This window comes from Mustelus asterias, unplaced genomic scaffold, assembly GCF_964213995.1.
Source record: "Mustelus asterias unplaced genomic scaffold, sMusAst1.hap1.1 HAP1_SCAFFOLD_516, whole genome shotgun sequence".
NCBI classification, from domain to species: Eukaryota; Metazoa; Chordata; class Chondrichthyes; order Carcharhiniformes; family Triakidae; genus Mustelus; species Mustelus asterias.
Genome location: NW_027590468.1, coordinates 210,741 through 233,219, shown reverse-complemented (window position 1 = coordinate 233,219; position 22,479 = coordinate 210,741). Strand labels below are relative to the sequence as shown.

At 44.2% G+C, this 22,479-nt stretch overlaps 1 protein-coding gene across 1 annotated transcript; it reads right to left on the bottom strand.

Annotated features, from left to right (window-relative positions):
- Positions 1–1,574: 1,574 nt before the first annotated feature.
- On the bottom strand, positions 1,575–20,387 carry LOC144486908 (T cell receptor alpha chain MC.7.G5-like). The gene is made up of 6 exons (XM_078204936.1): positions 20,297–20,387; positions 19,512–19,805; positions 6,524–6,835; positions 3,960–4,016; positions 3,435–3,545; positions 1,575–2,888 (listed from the first exon to the last, which is right to left on the bottom strand). The coding sequence occupies exons 1-5, from the start codon at positions 20,385–20,387 to the stop codon at positions 3,436–3,438; spliced, it is 864 nt and encodes a 287-aa protein (XP_078061062.1). The 3' UTR covers positions 1,575–2,888; position 3,435.
- Positions 20,388–22,479: the final 2,092 nt, after the last annotated feature.

Sequence of the window (22,479 nt, the reverse complement as noted above, 5' to 3'; positions counted from 1 at the left end):
CAAGTCCACAGGTCCTTGAAGGTGACGTCACAGGTAGAGAAGGTAGTGAAGAAGGCATATGACATGCTTGCCTTTATAGGACGGGGCATAGAGTATAAAAGTTGGGGTCTGATGTTGCAGTTGTATAGAACGTTGGTTCGGCCGCATTTGGAATACTGCGCCCAGTTCTGGTCGCCACACTACCAGAAGGACGTGGAGGCTTTAGAGAGAGTGCAGAGGAGGTTTACCAGGATGTTGCCTGGTATGGAAGGGCTTAGTTATGAGGAGAGATTGGGTAAACTGGGGTTGTTCTCACTGGAAAGATGGAGGATGAGGGGTGACCTAATAGAGGTGCATAAAATTATGAAAGGCATAGATAGGGTGAATGGTGGGAAGCTTTTTCCCAGGTCGGTGGTGACGTTCACGAGGGGTCATAGGTTCAAGGTGAGGGGGGGAGGGGGAGGTTTAATACGGATATCAGAAGGACGTATTTTACACAGAGGGTGGTGGGGGCCTGGAATGCGCTGCCGGGCAAGGTGGTGGAGGCAGACACACTGGGAACGTTTAAGACTTATCTAGATAGCCACATGAATGGAGTGGGAATGGAGGGATACAAAAGAATGGTCCAGTTGGGACCAGGGAGCGGCGCAGGCTTGGAGGGCCGAAGGGCCTGTTCCTGTGCTGTATTGTTCTTTGTTCTTTGTTGTTCTTTGTTCATGTTGCAGCTTTATAGAACGTTAGTTAGGCCGCACTTGGAATATAGTGTTCAATTCTGGTCGCCACACCACCAGAAAGATGTGGAGGCTTTGGAGAGGGTACAGAAAAGATTTACCGGGATGTTGCTTGGTATGGAGGGCATTAGCTATGAGGAGAGGTTGGAGAAACTTGGGTTGTTCTCACTGGAATGACGGAGGTTGAGGGGTGACCTGATAAAAATGTACAAGATTAGTAGGGGCATTGACAGAGTGGATAGTCAGAAGCTTTTTTCCAGAGTGGAAGAGTCAATTACTAGGGGGCACAGGTTTAAGGTGCAATGGGCACGTTTCAAAAGAGATGTACGAGGCAAGTTTTTTACACAGAAGGCGGTGGGTGTCTGGAACCCGCTGCTGGGGAAGGTAATGGAAGCAGATACAATTGTTAGTTTTAAAGGGCGTCTGGACAAATACATGAATAGGATGGGAATAGAGGGATATGGTTCCCGGAAGGATAGGGGGTTTTAGTTCAGTCGGGCAGCATGGTCGGTGCAGGCTTTTTGGGGAGGCGGGGGCGGGGGGTGGGGGGGGGGGGGAGGTGGGGCAAAGGCCCTGTTTCTGTGCTGTAATTTTTTTTGTTCCTTGTTCTTTGTATTGGAATGGCCGTCGAGCGAATGAACCTCAGCCCTGAGACCAGGGGCTTCAAACCTGTGGACTTTCAATTGTTGGAGTTCAAAAAATAAATTGGCTCCAATTGGCAGGATCCGCCATGAGGAGCCGGTATCCTCATGATGGGCTGAGTGGCCTCCATTTGTGCTGCGCGACTACAAGAGCTCTCTGTCAACCAAACCAAATGCATGTCTTGCCATCCCGTTAACAAAGAGACGGAAGACACCTTTCATTAAAGACTGCAAATTTATTCAATATTATAAGCGATGCATATGACAAAATAACAAGGTGACAGATAGGCACAAAGGTGTAGTTAACGAACCAGAAGAGCATAAGACGGAGGAGCAGAAGTAGACCATTCGGCCCACCGGAGCTTCTTCGCCTTTCAATGAAATCATGGCTCGTTTGATATTATCCTCAACTCCACTTTACCACCTTAGCCCCATAACTCTCGCTTCCCCTGACTAACCGGATGATCTTAAATGTGTATGAACGCCCCATCTGTGAAATAACCTGAGAGCAATAACCTGATTTTAGGCTAAGCTGATGGCGAGATGTTCAAAAACTCTTGCTCATCTTACTTGTGAAATGCCGTGTAATGATAAAGCTCTGCACGGTGGCAAGTGGTGGCTCGATTATCTCTAAGGGTCCAGATGTACAGGCTGGGGTTTGGTGCCTCCGTGGCACTGGGAGGAAAATCTGGAGTTCAAGATTAAGTACGGGAGAGAGAATATCTCCTTGGCAACAACCTAAAAGCGGATGGCATCCCACTAACCGCCTGATATTCGCTCTGATCGACTTCCTTTGATTCAAAGGAGTAACTCCAGGCTGTCAAACTCACCCTTCCCTCCACTAGCTCTTGAAATACTCAGAAAGAAACACAGAGACTGATTAAAACTGAGCGGATCAGGTAGGGGTCATTTCAAAACCAGCTTACCTGTTCGCCATTCAAATCTAACTGCTGAGTTATCGAGTTTGATGAAAATCCGATCAGACCCTTGCTGATTTAATGTACCTTACGCTCTTAAATTGCATGCATTAAAATGCAATGTTTAAAATAACTACCAGAGTAAAACAACCAAAAGGAACATGTGAGGTGCCATTAGCTAGATTGCCCTGTAAAGGGGCTGCCATTGTCACTGTGCGCTGAGTGGCTGCTTTCTCTTGAATAGGATTCTACTATTCTCAGCAAAGAATATAAAAATCGAAGTTCTATATGTCCTAAAATTGAAAATGCTGTTTTCAAAAATGTCTCCGACACTAATGCAGGCAGAAACCATATAAATGTTAGCTCCTCGCTGTTGCTGAAATGCATAATTGAAAAGTTTATGTAGCATAAGCAGCAGAATTCATGCAGAACCACGAGTTTCAAATCAAAATAACAGTGGAAAAAAGTTACCGAAATGAGGATCTTTAAAAGTTAAGTCGTCATTTAAAACAAGCGAGATTGAATTGCTTGAAGCGGAACCTCTGATCAGGAAGCCTCTGGATGTTGATGCCCCAGTCAATGAGTTCACACCTGAATCCATTTCATTGTCCAATGCAGTTCTGTTTGGAATGGAAGGAGCAACAGTAATAGCACATCAAAGAGTCAGCAAGCAAAGAACACATTGTATCTTTAGGGTCTCCATTAACGTTCTCCAATAATATTCTCAGAAGCCAATGCAAGTGCACAAGAACCCTTACAGTGCAGAAGGATGCGATTTGGCCCATAGAGTCTGCACCGACTCTCCGAAAGAGCCACACAGCTCATGACCAAGGGATGGGAGTAAAAACTTAGGCTAGTCAGTGACACGCATAATTAAACAAAACTCTGGAGAGGTTTAAGAAGTCAAGGCTGCGATTGGGAGCGGGGGTAGGGGGGCGGGGTCGGGGGAGGGGGGGGGGGGTGGTGCGGTGGCAAGGGAGGGATGAAAAGCGATGAGGATGGGGCACTGGAGTAAGAGTTCGTTTGTCTAAATGCATCCAAGTTAATGCTCACTCCACGGGTTAGTTTCAGCGTCTGTCTTAACAGTGGCCTCGCGAGATCCCGTCAATGGACACTGTTCATCACAGTTTGTCTTTCTTGGCACGCATTCAGGTGACCGACCTTACCTCAAAATAGCCACACCCTGGCCGTCATCATGACATTGAAGACAATGCTCTTGAAAAACAAAATTCTGAGCCCCATCACCGTCAAAGACAAAAAGTTCACCCTCAGTCGATCTGCCAAAATAAGACAAACAAATGATAGATCTGGTTTAATGGATATATCATTTGGTATTGAAAAACAACTGTATACCACTAATGTGATATTTTTTCCATTATCTAACTGCTTGACTTTCGTCCGTCTGTCCATCTCTGTCCGTCCGTCCGCCCGTCTGCCTGCCTGTCTATCTATCTTTATCTCTCTTTCACTCTGAATTTCTCTCTCTCTCTCCCCGCCTCTCCTCTTCTCTCGCTTTCCCCCTCGATTTATATATCTCTCTCCCTCACTCTGTGTGACAATCTATCTTTCTCCCCATCTCACTATATGTTTATCACTCGATCTCCGGGTCTGTATCCGTGCCTGTTTGTCCACTTATCAATCTGTCTATTTGCAAGTATTTTACTTTGATAAATGTTGAAGAAAGCACATACCGTTTTCCGTGTCACTTGATTCTGTCGAGGAATCATTTGTAGGGCATTTAGGTTTATCTGGAAGGGCAAAAAAGACATTTGACTTATTAAGTGAGCAAGTGACATTACTGTAACCATGTTTGGTCTCAGGATCACTTTGAATAATGTTGTTGTCATAACCAATAACCACGAAGTAAGTAAGAATCAAATAGCACGATTGGACTTGTTCACTTGATTATTCACAACGGAGAAACATTGGTAGCTCTGCCATTTAGTTCGGCCCAAATCTGAGTTCAATGAGTGCAGGGTCGATTCCCCATCAGGGATTAAAACCCAGGATCCAGGGCCGATCCATCGGTGCAGTATTTCACCGTCTTCCGAAGAAGTCGTGAATCCGAGGCCTGATTTCAGCTCTGCAGTGGATTAAATGGTATCAGGGCATTTCTCCAGAGGAGCGGGGTTCTCCAGTGCCCTGGTTAGTATTTAATAATTTCCTAAACTCGGTGGTGCACCAGCAGCTGCGGCTCCTGGACACTGCCCTGAATTATAATAGTTAGCTATTATTATTTTTATTCATTTACGGAATGTGGACATCGCTGGCAGGCCAGCATTTATTGCCAATCCCTAATTGCCCACTTCAGAAGATGGTTGTGAGTCTCCTGCTTGAACCTCTGCAGTCTGTGAGGTGTAGGCACACACGCAGTGCTGTTAGGGAAGAAGTTCCACTATTTTGACCCAGCCACAGTGAAGGAACTGCCGATACATTTCCAAGTCAGGATGCTGAGTGACTTGGAGGGGAACGTCCAGATGATGGTGTTCCCAGGTATCTGCTGCCCTTGTCCTCCGAAATGATAGCGGTCGTGAGTTTGGAAGATTCAGCCGAAGGAGACTTGGAGAGTTACTGCTGTGTATCTTGTGGATGGTCCACACTGCTGCCACTGTGCATCGGTGGTGGAAGAAGTGGATGTTTGTGAATGGAGTACTTAATGCTAAAGCGGCACAGTGGTTAGTACTGCTGCCCCCACCCCTCCCCACAGCGGCAGGGACCTGGGTTCAATTCCCGGATTGGGTGACTGTGCAGAGTCTGCATGTTTTCCCCGTGTCAGCGAGGTTTGCTCTGGGTACTGCAATTTCCTCCCACAGTCTGAAAGATGTGCTGGTTCGGTGCATTGGCCATGCAAACTTTTTCATCAATGCACCCGAACAGGCGCCGGAGTGTGGCGACGAGGGGCTTTTCAAAGTAACTTCATTGCAGCTTTAATGTAAGCCTACTTGCGACACTAATAAATAAACGTTGAATCAAGCGGAGCTGCTTCGTCCTGGATCTTGTCAAATTTCTAAGTGTTGTTTGAGTTGCACCCATCCAGGCAAGTGGCGAATACACTACCACAATCATGACTATGTCTTGTGGATGGTGCAGAGGATTTGGGGGTTCAGGAGATACGTTATTCACCACAGGATTCCCAACCTCTGACATGCTCTTGCAGCTACAGCACTTACATGGATAGTCCAGTCCAGTTTCTGGGCAATGTTAACCCTCAGGATGTTGATGGGGGGATTCAGCCAGTAAATGCCAAGAGCCGATTGTTAGCTCCTTTCCTGTTGAAGGTGGTCATTGCCTGGAACATCGGCCTTTTGGCTAAGATGCAAATGAGCTCAAGTCTTGGAGGAGGAACCTCCCCCTTCTCCAACCAGCTTGGCTCATGTAGATCAGGCCCAGGACAGGGTGGTTTGGTCGCTCGCCCTGTCTTGTCAGCCTGGATCTGAAATGTCTCAACTTGTTGAGACTCTGAATTGGATTTGATTTGATTGAATTGGAAAAGTATATTTTTTAAAAATCTGTTATTAAAAAAACATATGTGGCGCAAATGTTATTTGCAGTTTCTCAGTCAAAGCCGAGATACTGTCCAGCTCTTGCTGCATTTGTAATGCACTACTTCAAGGTCTGAGGTGTCATGAATGGTGCTGAACATTGTTCAGTCATCAGCGAACATCCCAAATTCTGACCTTATAATGGAGTGAAGGTGATTGGTGAAGCAACTGAAGCTGGTTGGGCCTGAGACACTGAGGAACTCCTGCAGTGAAGTCCCCAGGCTAGAATAATTGACCTTCAATCATTAGTCAGCTAATCTTTCAAAAAGACTACATTTTGGGTGACGATGACACCGAGAGTCCTTCGGTCGTTAAGAGGATGGATAATATTTAGTGGACGTTCTTCCTATCATAAAACACTCTCAGAGGAGGCAGTGGCGCAGTGGCATTGTCACTGGGCTAGTACTCCAACGACCCAGAATATTGATCTGGGGATGCGTGTTCGAAATCCGCCATGACAGATGCGAAATTTGATTATTTTTTTAAAAATGGAATTAGAAGTCTAATGATGACCATGAAATCATTGTCGATTATCGTTAAAACTCATCTGGTTCAGTAATATCCTTTAGAGAGGGAAATCTGCCGTCCTTGCATTGTCTGGCCGGCAAGTGACTCTTAAATGCCCTCTGCTGAAGGGCAGCTTTGGACGGGCGATAAATGCTGGCCAAGCCAACGGCACCCACATCACGTGAACGAAAATAAAATAAACTTACCAATTTCAGCTGTGGGCGGGATGTTTACTGAGTAATTTTGTTTATCGTGAAATGCCTTGCACGTGATGTTTGGCGATTTCCCGGATTGGGCGAAAGCGAGGAAACCCGAGCTCCTGTAATACCCGCTCTCCAATAGGACACTGGATCTTGTCACATTGACCTCCTGACCGGATCCCGTGTACAGGGAGAGCTTGATTGTCTTGGGGGAGAAATCCGAGGCCAAGCAAACTGCAGCTGTGTCGATGTCGGTTGTTCCCGGTGGCACTGGCGGGTAAAAGACGCTCAATTTTGGGATTTTCGGGTCTTTCGCCTCTGGAAATTTATGAAATAAAAGGAAAGAATCAGAATCCAACAGGATGACCTCCTCCAACCTGCCGCGCCATTCGATTAGACCGCATTTTTTCTGTGTCTTAACCCTATATAAGTTTCTCCATTAATTTACCGAATGCTGAGACTGGATAAGCTAGGGCTTTTTGCCTTCGCACAGAGAAGGCTAAGGAGTGACGCCTCTCTCTCTCTCTCACACACACATGCACACATACACATTCACACGCACACATGCCCAGGCACATCAGCAGACACACATACATGCACAGACACATATGCACACAAACACACACCAAACACACACACACACACACACACATGGGTGAGATCCTAAATGAAGATTTCTCATCAGTATTTACTATTGAGAAAAGCATGGATGTGAGGGAACTTGGGGAAATAAATAGTGATGTACGTATTACAGAGAAGGAGATGCTGGAAGTCTTAAAGCGCATCGAGGTACATAAATTCCCGCGACCTGATGATGTGCATTGCTGGATATTGTGGGAGGCTAGGGAGGAATTTGCGGGACCCCGAGCAGAGATATTTGAATCATCGTTAGTCACAAGTGAGGTGCTGAAGATTGGAGGGTGGCAAATGTTGTGCCTTTGTTTAAAAAGGGCTGCAGGGAAAAGCCTGGGAACTATAGACCAGTGAGCCTCATATCCGTGGTGGGTAAGTTGTTGGAACGTATTTTGAGAGACAGGATCTCCAGGCATTTAGAGACGCAAGGACTGGTTAGGGACAGTCAGCATGGCTTTGTGAGTGGAAAATCATGCGTCACAAATTTGATTGAGTTTTTGAAGGGATAGCCAAGAAGGTAGATGAGGGCAGTGCAGTTGATGTTGTCCACATGGAATTTAGCAAGGCCTTTGACAAGTTTCCACATGGTAGGTTGTTCGTAAGGTTAAATCTCACGGGATCCAGGGTGAGGAAGGTAAATGGATACAAAATTGGCTTGACAGAAGCCAGAGGGTGGTTGTAGAGGTTGTTATTCAAACTGGAGGCCTGCGACCAGCGGTGTACCTCAGGGATCAGTGTTGGGTCCAAGGTTATTTGTCATCTATATTAATGATTTGGATGAAAATATAGGAGGCATGGTTGGTAAGTTTGCAGGTGACACCAAGATTTGTGGCATAGTGGACAGTGCAGAAGGTTATTTCGGATTGCAACGGGATCTTGATCAATTGGGCCAGTGGGCTGACGAATGGCCGATGGAGTTTAATTTAGACAAATGCGAGGTGAGGCATTTTGGTAGATTGAACCAGGGCAGGACTTACTCAGTTACTGGTAGGGCGTTGGGAAGAGTTACAGAACAAAGAGATCTAGGGGTACAGGTTCATAACTCCTTGAAAGTGGAGTCACAGGTGGGCAGAGTGCTGAAGACGGCATTCAGCATGCTTGGTTTCATTGGGCAGAACATTGAATATCGGAGTTGCGACGTCTTGTTGAAGTTGTACAAGACATTGGTAAGGCCACACTTGGAATACTGTGTACAGTTCTGGTCACCCTATTATAGAAAGGATATTATTAAACTAGAAAGAGTGCAGAAAAGATTTTCTAGGATGCTAACGGGACTTGGTGGTTTGAGTTATAAGGAGAGGCTGGATAGATTGGGTCTTTTTTCCCTGGAGTGCAGAAAGCTGAGGGGTGATCTCATAGAGCTTTATAAAATAATGAGGGGCACAGATCAGCTAGATAGTCAATATCCTTTTCCAAAGGTAGGGGAATCTGAAACTAGAGGGCATGGGTTTAAGGTGAGAGGGGAGAGATACAAAAGTGTCCACAGGGGCACTTTGCTCACACAGAGGGTGGTGAGTGTCCGGAACAAGCTGCCAGAGGTAGTAGTAGAGGCAGGTACAATTTTGTGTTTTAAAAAGCATTTGGATAGTTACATGGGGGTAAGATGGATATAGAGGGATATGGGCCAAATGCAGGCAATTGGGGCTAGCTTAGGGCTTAAAAAAAGGACGCCATGAAAAAGTTGGGCCAAAAGGCCTGTTTCCATGTTGTAAACCTCTATGATTCTATGACACTATGACAGACACATGCATCTCGAGGCAGGCATACCGCCCCCTCCCCCCCTACACGCACACATACACAGACACACACTGAGACATTGAAAGACACACACACCCAGAACCACACACAAACACAGACAGACTGGATTTGGGGACCAAATAAAATATTTCCAATCTTGCTGATGAGCACAACTAATGGTGAGGAGGATACAAGGAGGACTTGAAGGGAATTGGGACAGGCTGAGTCAATGGGCAAGAACATGGCAGATGGAATAAAACTGAATATGTGTGAAGTTATCCATTCTGGCAGAAAAAAAAAGACATCAGAAAGGCAGAGTATTTCCTAAACAGAGCGAGATCGGACAGGGTTGTTGCCAGAGAGAGCTGGATGTCCTTGTTCATGGGTCACGAAAAACTAGCATGTCGGCACAGCAAGACACGTGGAAGGCAAATGATACATATTTGTCTAATCAAATAGGAGCGCGAGAGAGCGGGTGTGTGTGTGTGTGTGTGTGTGTGTGTACCATGATCTGTTTGAAAGTTGGAGCATTATTTTTGGGCCAAATGGCCTACTCATGCTCCTTTGAGATTGAAATACATTTGCACGCCGCAGACACTCACACAGACAAGCATGGACGTACAGGCACACAGGCGTACACACACACGCACAAACACACACACAAATCGAGAGACACTCAGACTGAGGTATTGAGAGGCAGACATGCCCAGAAACAAACACAGAGATTGGAACACAAGCAGAAACTTGATGTGGGGACCAAATAAAATAATTCAAACCTTGTTGATGGCACAGACATAATGGAGAGGAGGATGCAACGGGGGCTTCAAGGAGATTTGGACAGGCTGAGTGAATGCGCAAAGACATGGCAGATGGGATTAAAAAGTGACTAAGTATGAAGTTATCCACTATGGTTGGGGGGAAAAAACAGAAATACAGAATATTTTCTACATGGTGCGAGGTTGAAAAGAGTTGACTTCCAGAGAGACCTGGTCACTAAAAGCTAGCGTGCAGGTACAGCAAACAGTGAGGAAGGCAAATGGTACGTTTGTATGTCACCAAATATGAATGTGTGTGTGCGTGTGTGTGTGTGCTTGTGTGCGTCTGTGTGAGTGTTTGTGTGTGTGCTTTTGTGTGGGTGGGTACGTGTGTGAGTGTGCCATAATCAGTTTGAATGTTCGATCAGTATCGATGGGCCAAATGCCTGATCTTATGTTGCTTCGAGGCTTGAATACTTAAATACGCCGCAGACACTTACACAGACAGGTATGGACATACAGACATGGAGGAGTACAAACACACACACATAAACACACACACACACTCAAACGCACATACACACACACATATACCTATACAGAATGATATGCAGCTTAGTTGTATTTATTAAGACAATGCGATAGAATATGATAGAATGCTGAATATGCTAGTTTGCAAATGACGCACAAACAGCATTGTAATTAGCGTAGCTGGAAGCACCGATTTGCAAAGAAATATTAATAGTTTGTGAATGGATAAAACTAGTGGATGTTTTCAGTGCAGGGAAATGTAAGTTAGAATTGAATGTAAGATTTAGAATTCAAAATCAAAGAACCATGTTGTTTATAAATGTCTATATGCTAAGAGTAAGGATTGATCAACGAATGTCTTTATTCAAATTCTTTAGACAGGTGAAGAAGACAGAAAGCACAAACACTGAGAGACCGAAAAATATATTCGAAGCTTAATATTCATGTTTGAATGTGAAGATCTGAGATCATGATTGAAATAAAGAGTCCGCAATCAGAACCGGCAACATTTATGTTCCGTTTTTCATAAAATTACAAGTCAGCATTTAAAAATTCCTTGAATAGAGAAGCAGAAGAAACTTTACTCTGTAAGCAGTATGTATGTTGAGAGTACTCGATTAACAGTGTAAATGATGTTTAAATCTAAAACGCTGGAATTTAGTTAAGGAGTGACTTAATCATACCCAAAAGGAGAGGGTTGATAAACAGGAACAGTTGCTGCTGGTTGGGGAGTCCAAGATTTAATCAAACAGGATTTTAGACGATGTTTAATGTTTAAGACTTTCAGGAGCGAAACCAGGAAGCATTTTGCCACTTTCCTCCATTAAGACATTTCCTAAATCCAACCCTTTTTTGACGAAATCTAATATTGTGTGCAGTTTTGGTCTCCTTATCGAAGAAAGAATACACTTGCAATAAAAAGAGTGCAGAAAAAGCACACCAGAATGGAATGGCATGATTGTCCTTTTAGGGGAGATTGGGCGACTGCATCTGTATTCACTGGAGGTTCGAACAATGAAAGGCGGTGTCATTGAAATATACAGAATTCTAGCAGGCACGGACAGACTGGGTGCAGGGATGGTGTTTCCTTTGGTGGGGTCTAGAACAAGGGGTCAAAGTTTCAGTGTACCGGGTTGGATATTTAGGTCTGAGATGAGGAAAAATGCCCTCACTCAGAGGCTGGTAAAACTGTAGTTATCTACCGCAGAAGTTTGTGGATGCGAAATCAGTGAATATATTTTAAATGGAAATATATTACTATACTCTTAAGGCGTCAAAAATTATGGGGAGAGGGCGAGTATGGTGTCGAGTTACAGGGTCAGCTACGGTCGTGTCGAATGGCAGAGCAGGGTCGAAAGGCCGAATGGTCTACTCCTGCTCTTATTTTCTAACTTTCTCTATATTTTATATGTCCGTGCGGGAAAGTGCTGGGTAATGCCACTGAATATTAATTATTTCATAAAGCCCACAAAACGAAATGAATCTCATTGATTTCTGGCTCTGTAACATGCTTATGATTGAAACTATCCTTAAATAGTCTTCATTCAACATTATGGGATGGTGGTAGCGAAGTGACGATGTCACTGGATTAGCAACGCAGAAACCAAGGCTAATTCCCTTAAAGAAATGAATTCAATGCCCACCCCAGCACTTGATGCAATTTCAATTCAATTAATCGAAATCTAGCCTCTAGTAAAAACTATGGCAACCATCGTCGATTGCCGTTAAGAAAGCCTTGTCGTTCGATGGTTTGCATCTTATCATTGCAGCAAAATAAAATTGGACATGGTCTCAGACGAAAGATTACTTAGGAGCCTGTGCTTTTCGGGGTAATATATTAGCATGGATAGAGAATTGCCTAATCGATAGGAGACAGCGAGTTGGGAAAAGAGGAGTATTTTCAGGATGGAGTGCCACAGGGATCAATGCTCCGGACACAATTGTTTACAATATACATTAGTGACTTGGACGAGGGAAGTGAATGTGCTATTGCCAAGATGGCGGCTGAGAGTAGACTAGGTGCGTATGGTAGCAAATGTGCATTTAGTTCAACAATGTCCTTTGGAGAAGGAAATATGCCAGCTAGCGGGAGCGGCGTGGTAGCACAGTGGCTAGCACTGCTACACAGCGCCAGGGACCCGGGTTCGATTCCCAAATTGGGTCACTGTCTGTCTGGAGTTTGCACGTTCTCCCCGTGTCTGCGTGGGTTTCCTCCGGTTTCCTCCCACATTTTGAAAGACGTTCTGGTTAAGGTGCATTGACCCGAACAAGCGCCGGACTGTGGCGATTAGGGGAATTTCACAATAACTTAATTACAGTGTTAATGTAAGTTTTACTTGCGACTAATAAATAAACTTTGAACTTTGACTTTGGATTCAAGAAGCAATGTAGTGGGCCCTGAAATTGTCCAGTGGGAAATTAGGAATGCCCACATCCAAGGAATAAAAATAAAGTTTCTTTAGTCCAATATGACATTACAAATATGACAATATGACATTGGATCTACAAAGGTTGGACACTGCAAGTTTAGGAGCAGCTGAACTGGATATTCAGCCATGTAAGTTCATTATATCGGTGCAATGTCCTCAATTGCCTTCCCACATGATGCTGGTTCCCTGTCCATCACACAGCAGATAATGATATTAAGTAAGCTTATCCTTACTGATCACGACCTTCACCGCTGAATGTGGATGTCTCAGTGTAGTAATTAGTAAATGTACAGGAACAATTTCCAAGACAGAAATTTCGCATTGCAGCAGTTGAATCATATTTACCTCACAGAGGACAGAAGAAAAACATTTAATTTGCATTATTTCGGGAGCGCTGTATACAAAGTTCACACGAAGTCAAGCCAAGAATGCACACATCTTTTTCGTATGAAGTGAAGTGTCACTGACTTGCAAAGATTACAGGACGACATAGGCAGGCTGGTCAGATAGGCAGAGCAGTGGCAAATGGAATTTAATCCTGAAAAGTGTGAGGTGATGCATTTTGCGAGGAGTAGCAAGGCACGGGAATGCATAATGAACCGGAGGATGCTAGAAAGTGCAGAGGACTAGAGGGACCTTGGCACGCAAGACCAAAGATCATTTATGCCGTAATATATAAGGCGATAACCAAGTGCTGAAAAATGAAACTGGAATAGAGAGGGGCTAAATGGCTAGAGCAGGCACAATGGGCCGCAGGGCCTCTTCCTGTTCTGTAAAACTCAATGACTATGACTCTACTGTTCCCAAAGCAAGAGCTATGGGCCTAATGGTCTCCTCCATTGTTGTAGGATTCTAATAATCTGCTGTTTGTAAATTCTGACCCAGAGTTGTCAGAGGACATTTTAATTTTTCACTCCTTAACCCACACCACTTCCCATCCCAATCCCCCCCTCCCCACGCTCTCCGCCCCCCGCCCCCCGCCCCCGCCCCCTGGCTCTCCCAACCAATACAACCCATATTGGCCCCATTTTTTCCCCATATTGGCCCTGGGGTTTTTCACTCTGGGTTTTCGCCTCTCCCTGGAGATCACATGGTCTGGAATGGGGGGGTGGGGGTGAGTTAATAGGTTGTAATGAACAAAGCATCGTAGCTGTGGGGGACAGCTCGGTGGATAGGATATTGGTATGTAGATAGGCTGGAAAATTGGGCGGGGATCCTGGATTCAGGATTCAATCCTGGACCGGGGAGCGGCGCGGGCTTGGAGGGCCGAAGGGCCTGTTCCTGTGCTGTATTGTTCTTTGTTTGAAAAGACTGGACCTTTAAATACAAAAACAGCAGCTATTACTGGACGAAGATTCTTTACAGGTGTATTAGAATCGGACAACACTTTCTTAAACTATAACCAGACATAAATGCAGAGAATAGATTCACTTACTAGGTTCGACAGTGAGTTTTGTTCCACTGCCAAAGATAAGCTTTCTGATTGCAAAGTGTGCATAGTGACACCAGATGGTACAAAATTGACATAACCCACATGAATAGCAATGTTAGGATTGTTTTTCATGACGAGGTTTTTGAAATTCGATTTGCTTCCACAGCCGGTTCATCTGGGTTGATGCAGGATGGCGGCAGGATCGAGAACCGGGGTTCATTGCCAAAGGATATGGGACTGACATGAGGAGAATTTCTTTTTCACCAAGAGAATGAAAATCCCGTGCAATTCACAATTACAAAGCAGTTGAAGCCAAAGCATTATGCTTCCAAGAAAGAATTAAATATGGCTCTTGGGCTAAAAGGATAGAAGGATATGGGGGGAAAGCAGGAACAGGCTATTGAGTTGGATGACCAACCTTGGTCATAATGAATGGTGGAGGAGGCTGGAAGGGCCGAATGGCTTACTCCTGCTCCAACTTCCTATGTTTCTATTTCCACTCTCCCATTAAACTTAGGTTCCTTTGCTCGAATGTTTCAAAAGCCCATGAGTGGCGGGATGATAATGCCACTGAAAAAGTATTACAGAGGTCACGACAACACACTTGGCTACGTGCGTATAAATCCCATCATGGCATCTGGTGGAACTTCAATTTGATTAATAAAATCTGGAGTTGAAATCTAGTCTCAGGAATGGGACCATGAAACAATTTTTGATTCGCTTCAGGACTCGACAGAATCACTAATGTCCTTCAGGGAAGGAAATCTCATATGTCCTGTTCTACTTGTGACTCCAGACCAAGAGCAATGTGGTTGGCTCGCAACTGTCCCTCTAAAACTGAGAAAGTCACTCATTTCAAAGGGCAATTAGGGATGAATAACAAATGTTCGCCTTTCCAGTGACGCTCATATCCTATGAAAGTGTAAATGCTAACACAGCATTCGAAAGAGGCATCAAAGGCACATCAGGGCACTTTCCATCCCTCAGGATTATTTTTCTTTAAACAGCTATGAGAACCCTATTTCTGTTGGAATTATCCACCGAAGCCATCAGTTTGCCTATCAGTACAGTTGTTCTATCGTAACTCTAAGACCCTCTATGTATTTTTTGCCAGAGCGGCTAATGAAGCATTCTGGGCTTTATTGATCGAGGCATCGAGTACAAGAGCAAAGAGGTTATGGTGAACTTATACAAGACATCCAATTAAACCTCAATTGGAATATTGTGAAAAGTTCTGGGAACCCCACTATAGGAAGGATGGGAATGCGTTGGAGGGAGTGAAGTAAAAAGGTTGACAGGACGGTTGCAGGGATGAGCAACTTCAGTTTGAGAATAACTTGGAAATGTTATGAGAATATGAGTTATGAGGTATGAGAATAGGTTGGAAAGATTGGAACTGTTCCCTTGGAGGGAAGGTTAAGAGGAGATTTATTCGAGCTGTTCAAAATCACGAGGGGGCTGGTTACAATAGAGAGGGAGGAGATGTTCCCTCTCGCAAGAGGATGGAGAACGAGAGGGCAGAGATTTAAAATGATTTCCAACAGAGGAAAAAGTGAAATGAGAAAATAACTTTTTTACAGAACGATTGGTTCTGTCATGCAATGCATTGCCTGGAAGTGGGAACAGCTGTTCCCCTTAGTTAACCGGTCAATAACGAGGGATATAATTTTAAGATGAGTAGCAGGACGTTTAGGCGGGATCTGAGGATTTGAGAAATTTGTTTTTGACCCTGAGTGTGGTGGATGTCTCGAATGCACTGCCTGGGAGGGTAACAGAGGCGAGGAAACTCTCAATATTTAAGCAGTAGGTGGATGAACAGTTCAAATGTTGTAACATTCAAGGTTATGGGCCAAGTGCCAGAAAGTGGGATTAGTGTAGATTTTGTGTCGTTTTATTGGTGGAGATTCGACGGGCTGAAGGGCCCCATCTCTGCTGTAAGAGATTTGATTTTGGAGTTTAAACAGAACAATGATGCTTGCTCGTCTCCCCCCTTTCTTTTGGGTTAACTCTCTGGATGGAATCTTCCTATCCCGTTAACAGGACACAATTCTGCTTCTCAGTTCAATACCATAATACTGGGGCCCTCTAATGCCTGGGTAAGCTGAGCTTGATCAAAACTGACTCAAAACCGTGCAATCTCTTCGTCTGCATGCCACATATTATATTGGCACTCTGCCTAACTTGACTAGAACACTTACAACAGAAAACTAGATCACAGAGGAGATGTGGAATGAAAGAAAAAGAAACACTGACTTTACACTCACTTGGTACAACTGTCACCTGGGTGCCGCTGCCGAACGTTAGCTTATCGTAGCACAGTAACAATTGCTCAGACAGAAACCTTCTATTGAGATAGCTGTTTCAGATTTCAGGCAGTTCACGGCAAAGGCAAAGCTGGAATAGTCACTGATTCGCTGCAGGCAACAGATATTGCATATCTTCCCCTTCGCACCATCAAAGGCTAAATTGGCCGAATACCCTCCTTGGATGCTCTAAGATTCTATCAACGTGAAGAATTTCTGAGCCAAGGTAGCCACTAGTCAAATATAGCATCCACATCCTCCCCCTGCAACAAATATATTTAGCCTCTGAACATAGGTTAGGAAACATAGGAACAAGGGAAGGCTATTCAGCCCTTAGCGCCTGCTCTGCCAATCTCTGAAATGCCTTAACAGAAATTTGCAACATGGCCTAGCCAGTGACGCCTCAACCCCTGGCAGAAAAGAAATACGATTCAAAGGATAGTATTTAATTTGTTAACTAAGCTTTCTCTCCTTACAGATGCTGCCTGACCTGCTGGGGGTTTTCCCAACATTATCTGTTCTTATTGTCACAATCCTGTTAGATTTCGAAGAGGTAAGTCAGTTGAGTCTGAAAGATGCGTTTACGTTTAGTTGAATCAACTTGGGCTCATTTTCCAAAAGTGAGATATTTTGTATTCATTCATGGGACATGGGCAACCGGTGGCTGACCAGCATTTATTATTCATTCCCAATTGCCCTTGAGAGTCAACCAAATTGCATATGTAGGCCAGGTCAGATAAGGATGGCAGATTTCTTTCTCTGAAGGACATTACTCAACCAGGTGGGTTTTTCCAACAATGGCTTTCATTATCAACTGTAGATTCTTAATTGCAGATTATTGAATTCAAATTCCACCATCTGCCGTGGCGAGATTTGAACGCGGGTCGCCAGAAAACTATTGAGTTCCTGGATTAATAATCTAGCGATAATACCACTAGGCCACCGCCGCGACCCAGTTCCACCACCTCACAATAATGCAAGGTCACCCAATGAAACGAATATGCCAGGTGGTTGGGAACTTATGTAAGGAGTCAGGGAAGGATATATAATCTGCTTCCAGAGCTAGCTATTTTTGGAACAGTTCGCTATACTGTTGCCAGGGGCTTAGAGATTTAGGAAGCCACGCTCCATATCAAACGTGGCTGAGCAGGAATCGCTCCCACTCTTACCACCAGTGTTGGGCCGCGTTATGAACTCAGCTTCCTTGGCCATCAAGTACATTGATTAGAACTCGAACCCGACGTTTCTGGCTCAGAGGCAGAGACTTTAACACACTACGCCACAAGACCTCCCCAAATTATTAATGGCCATTATATTACCCCTCCTCCCCAAAAGTCGATACTGATTGAAAAAAAAACACGATATCGTGACTTATATATTCGAACTGTAACTTTCAATTATCCCCCTACTGTAAATAGATCAGGATGGAAAATAGTTGAGGACTTACTGGGCTTCACAGTGAGTTTTGTCCCTTTGCCCAAGACAAGCTTCTCAGTTTGGTAGATAGAACAGTGTTAACGGCTACCACAAAACATAGAACCAGCCACATGAACACAGGGCTAGCTTACATTCAGTTTAAGTTAATGTTACTCGTCTTAATTAGCTTCTCTCCCGAACCAAATGTAACAGTTTCCTCCTTCCCGCTCCCTCACACTTAGTTACTACGATTTTCACAATTTTAAAAGGCACATTATTGGATCAATAAATCGACTGTGCTTCATATTTTCCATCTCCCCTGATATCTCTCCCTGAGCAGAAGTCGGCTATTCGGTTCACCATTCAATGAGATCATGGCTGATCTGATGTGATAATCCTCAACTCCATTTTCCCACCGTATGCCCATAACCCTCAATTTCCTTGTGGATTTAAAATCTGTCTATCCCAGGACTGAACATTATTAACGACAGCCCTCTGCGGTAAAGATGTCCACAGATTAGGAACCATCCGAAAGAAGAAATTCTTCATCATCTCTTTCTTTAAATGGACAACCCCTTACTCTAGGATTATGCCTCTGGTCCTTGACTCTCCCACCAGGGAATAAAATAGAAGTCTACAGCACATCAAAGGTCCTGCGGCCCATCATGTCTGCCCCACCAAAGGTAAACCAGCTGACTTTTCTAATCCTATTTTCCAGCACTTGGCCCATTGCCGTTTGTGATATGGCATTTCAAGTGCATATCCAAATACACCTTAAATGTTGTGTGGGTTTCTGTCAACACCGGCCTTTCAGGCACTGAGTCCCAGGCTCCTATCGCCCTTTGGGGGAAAAGTTCTCTTCACATTCTCTCTAACTCTCCTACCCCGCACTTTAACTCAATGCATCGCCCCCAAAAAGCACTGCTCATTGATCCCTCTATTATGGGGATAAGTGTCTTCCTGTCTACTCTATCTCTGCCCCTCATTAGGCTGAAGCAACTTTTACAGTGCTGTCTATCTCTATGGCTCTATGACCCTATCGGGATGTTCCTCTTTTAACTATCTATCAATGTATCATTTAATTGCATTACACACAATCATTTCAGCAATACATCTCCTTGCCAGCTACCCAGGTGGGTTTTCATGATAAAGGCCAGTTAAATGTTTTAAGGAAACAATCCTGAATTGTGGAAACAATAAAGTTCTCATTGCTCTATCTCAATGCCCAGTGAAGCTGCTCTTTGGATTCCCAATGAGAACTGCTGACCCGTTCCATACAACAACAGTGATAATTGAAATAACACAGCGATTGTATGTCTCAATGATGTCATGGAGGGAAAATAACATGTTGAGTAATCATTATCCAGGATTAGCTACTTACTGGGTTTCACAATCAGCCTGCTTCCATTGCCAAAGATGAGCTTTCTAGTCTCTCCATGTTACACACCGTTTGATTCCATAACAAGATCCATTGTGGTCTCGTCCACCTTTCTCTGTCCTTCTGCCGTGTAAGAAGTTTAACAACACCAGGCTAAAGTCCAACAGGTTTATTTGGTAGCAAAAGCCACACAACTTCTGCCGTGTCCCAGTGGGGGTGGGTCAGTAATGGTGTACGCTCGGTGGGGATGGAAGGCGGTGGTGGGGAGTGGTGTTGGGAGGGTGCTATTGAGAGAGTTTGGTTTTCTCCCGTGGTGCTGGGAGGTTATTGTACGGGCGTTAAGAGAGATTCAACTACTGTGGTCCCAGATGTGCTCCGACTCAGTGCACAGTAATACACAGCGGAATCGCTCAGTTTCAGTTTGGAGATCTTTAACCAGCTGATTTTCTCGGCAGAATCGATAGAAGCAGAAATTCTCCCCCCGGCAGCAGTTTTTTTATTCTCCTCTCCTGAAGTGTGTGTCTGAAGCAGGTATTTCAGAGCCTTCCCCGCGGACTGACTGTACCAGTGTACTGTGTACTGACAGAGACCTGAATATTCACAGCTTAAAGCAACCGTGTCACCAGCAGCAGAGGTTTGGAGAGGCGGATTCTTAGACACCAGGGAACTAGAATCTGGAGGATAAAAAAAGAAACAGCGTTTTCTTCTGTGGTTCAGTCACTGTTTACCAGGGGAATGTGTCAATTGCGGGAGTAGCTCAGTTTTATCCGGTGTTATTATTATTTTAAATCTGATGGAACTGTATTCACTGTTATTATTATTGTAAACCAGTGGAAAATGAGGTTTTCTTTACACAACAAGATCCAACGGTCTGGAATGCAATGTCAGAATGATGGTGGGAGCTGAATCAACAGTGACAAACACACAGGAATAGTCAAGCGCCGGAACAGGAATAAAATAGGGTTATGGGGAAAATTCATGACTGAGGGGAAGAACTGGATTTCACTTATAAAGGGCTGCATCTACTCGAGGGGCCGAATGTCACCCTTTTGCACTCTATGATTCAATGATGTATGTTACATTTCACTTTCTATTTCCCTTCCTAAGAGACAAACACGAGGGAACATTTTATTATCAGTGAGGCAATCCGTTCCAAGTGACTAACCCAGCTGCGTTACGTCACAGCGCACAGCAAGATCCAACAGGGAATGACTGTGATTCATCAGCTCCAATGGGGATGGAATGATGTTGAACATCGGTGCTCAAATGTCATTCCTTTATATCTGTTTAACACTTCCCGGGAATCTCTGTTTGTTCATCTATTTGGTTTTCTTCTGCTATCTAACTATCAGGAACATCTTTTCTCCTTTTCTCTTTACTTGGAAATATTTACAGTCAGTTTTATTTTGTTTCAACATTTATTTTGCGCTGTTTGGGTTCGTTGCAATCGTGGAAAGTTCTCCCAAAGTCTCTCAGTTGTCAGTTGGGTTTATTCTGTTCAGTTTCTGCAGTGGTTTTACAGTTACTCACTGGGAACTGCCTCTTCTGGCTCTCTGACAATTTCAATTCTTTTTTTGCTCTTTAACTGATTCTCTTCTGCTCTCTCTGGGCGGAATTTTCTCTAAGTTTTACATTGTGTGGAAACTGCAGAAGAGGAACAGGCAATTCGGTCTAACTCACTGATGTCTGCATAGAAACACCCGACCAGCCTCACCCGTCAGAAATCTAATTGATCATTTCAATCCAGCTCACTCTGTCGGTCTATTCTGTTCTCCTTTCAGTATTTTCGAGTCTTCCCATAAATGTACCACTCGCCTCTGCTCCAAACATTCAATGTGACAGCGAGATCCACATTCTGGCTCTCCCTGTTTGAATTTATTCGAATTTATGTATTTATTGTCTTCTGTAAATGACAACTGTCAGGAAACAAAGATAGTTTAACTAATCTCTTCAGTGTTTTTGGACATTAGAAATAAAGTATAGGTTTAAGTCAGTTTAGTTTAATATTTCAGTATAAAAATGGTAAAACTCCAGTTATATTCATTTCGAACAAAAGTGTTTTCATGTGTGGGGGATTTGGTTTCATTTTAAATTATGCCTCTTTTGACGGTGGAAAATGAGGAAAGTGATTGGTTATATGGAGGATGTTTAGAGGAATGTCAGGTACAATTTCACTAATTTCAGTAACTGATTTCTCTATTGAAAAATTCAATCTAGAACTAACCAGGGTCTCTAATGTCTGAAGTCTGTTGTCTCTTTTATTCTATTTGTCTCCCGGGACAGGTATTGGATGAACTGTTAAATGAACTGTCCGCAGTGGCACTGATCTCATTCAACCGGTAGCTTCTTCACATTACACGGCAGGGACTGCAGTCTACTGCCCAGGATAGAGCTCTGCGATCCCACTGCCGGGCTGTTCGAGACAGGCAGATCTCCCTCGGTCACAATTAACACCGAAGGTGGATTCCAGAGTGCCGATAATTTGTTATAAAATATCAGGATTGTGAAAGCCCTTGATATGGATGTTAACCCCGATGTGCCCGTTAAACTAATAATGACCCAAATACTGTCAACCCTCACATCACAGCCCATCCAATCCCCACCCCTCCACTTCCATCCCTACAACCACCACTATCCCTACAGCGCTGACCGCCTTCTGCATCAGGTCTCACACTCGCTTTCCCCAGGGCTGACCTGGATCGACTCCTAAATCACGTCCTGCTCCCAAATCAAAATCTGTAACGGATCTGTAAACAGATCCTTATCCGTATCAATTGGACTGAAACGATACAGATCACGATAATAAAATGACGGTGAACGTTAAACGAGACATTTTGCAACACGGCGGGGTTTGGAGTCACTTACCGGCTGTGACAGTCACCACCGTCCCTGATCCATCGACATCATACCAGTCGTACACACTGATACCGATCTCAGTCTCCCCGTACAAGAACTACCGACTACTCAACTTGACGGGAAATCATCACAGTCATTTGGAAGTTCCCATTATTCGGGGGATTTAAATCAATAAATATTTTTCAATGTTTTGAAGTCTCTGTCAGTTCAAACTGTTCTTTTTGAGGCCCCGTGTTCTCAGTAAATATCCCCAGGTAGGAGATAGTAGCTTCATATTAACTGAGAAAAATATCAAAGAAAGATGTGAGTGATGGAAAGTGCAATGTAATTAATCCAGATTGCAGCGCTAATAACATCAACCCATAATTCTCTCTCTGGGCCCTGCGAATGTATAAGGTAATTGTGCACAGGTATTTGCTCAGCTCCTTTTCACTGTGAGTGGTCCCAACCACTACACAGTGTTATAATTCAGCATCAAAACCCCAGATACTG

Excerpts from the sequence above, each read along its gene's own strand:
- LOC144486908 (XM_078204936.1), bottom strand. The coding sequence starts at position 20,387 with ATGTTCAACATCATTCCATCCCCATTGGAGCTGATGAATCACAGTCAT. Across the intron at positions 4,017-6,523 it reads CCCGCCCACAGCTGAAATTG|ATAAACCTAAATGCCCTACA; the intron begins GTAAGTTTATTT and ends TTGCCCTTCCAG. Across the intron at positions 3,546-3,959 it reads ATCAAGTGACACGGAAAACG|ATCGACTGAGGGTGAACTTT; the intron begins GTATGTGCTTTC and ends TTATTTTGGCAG.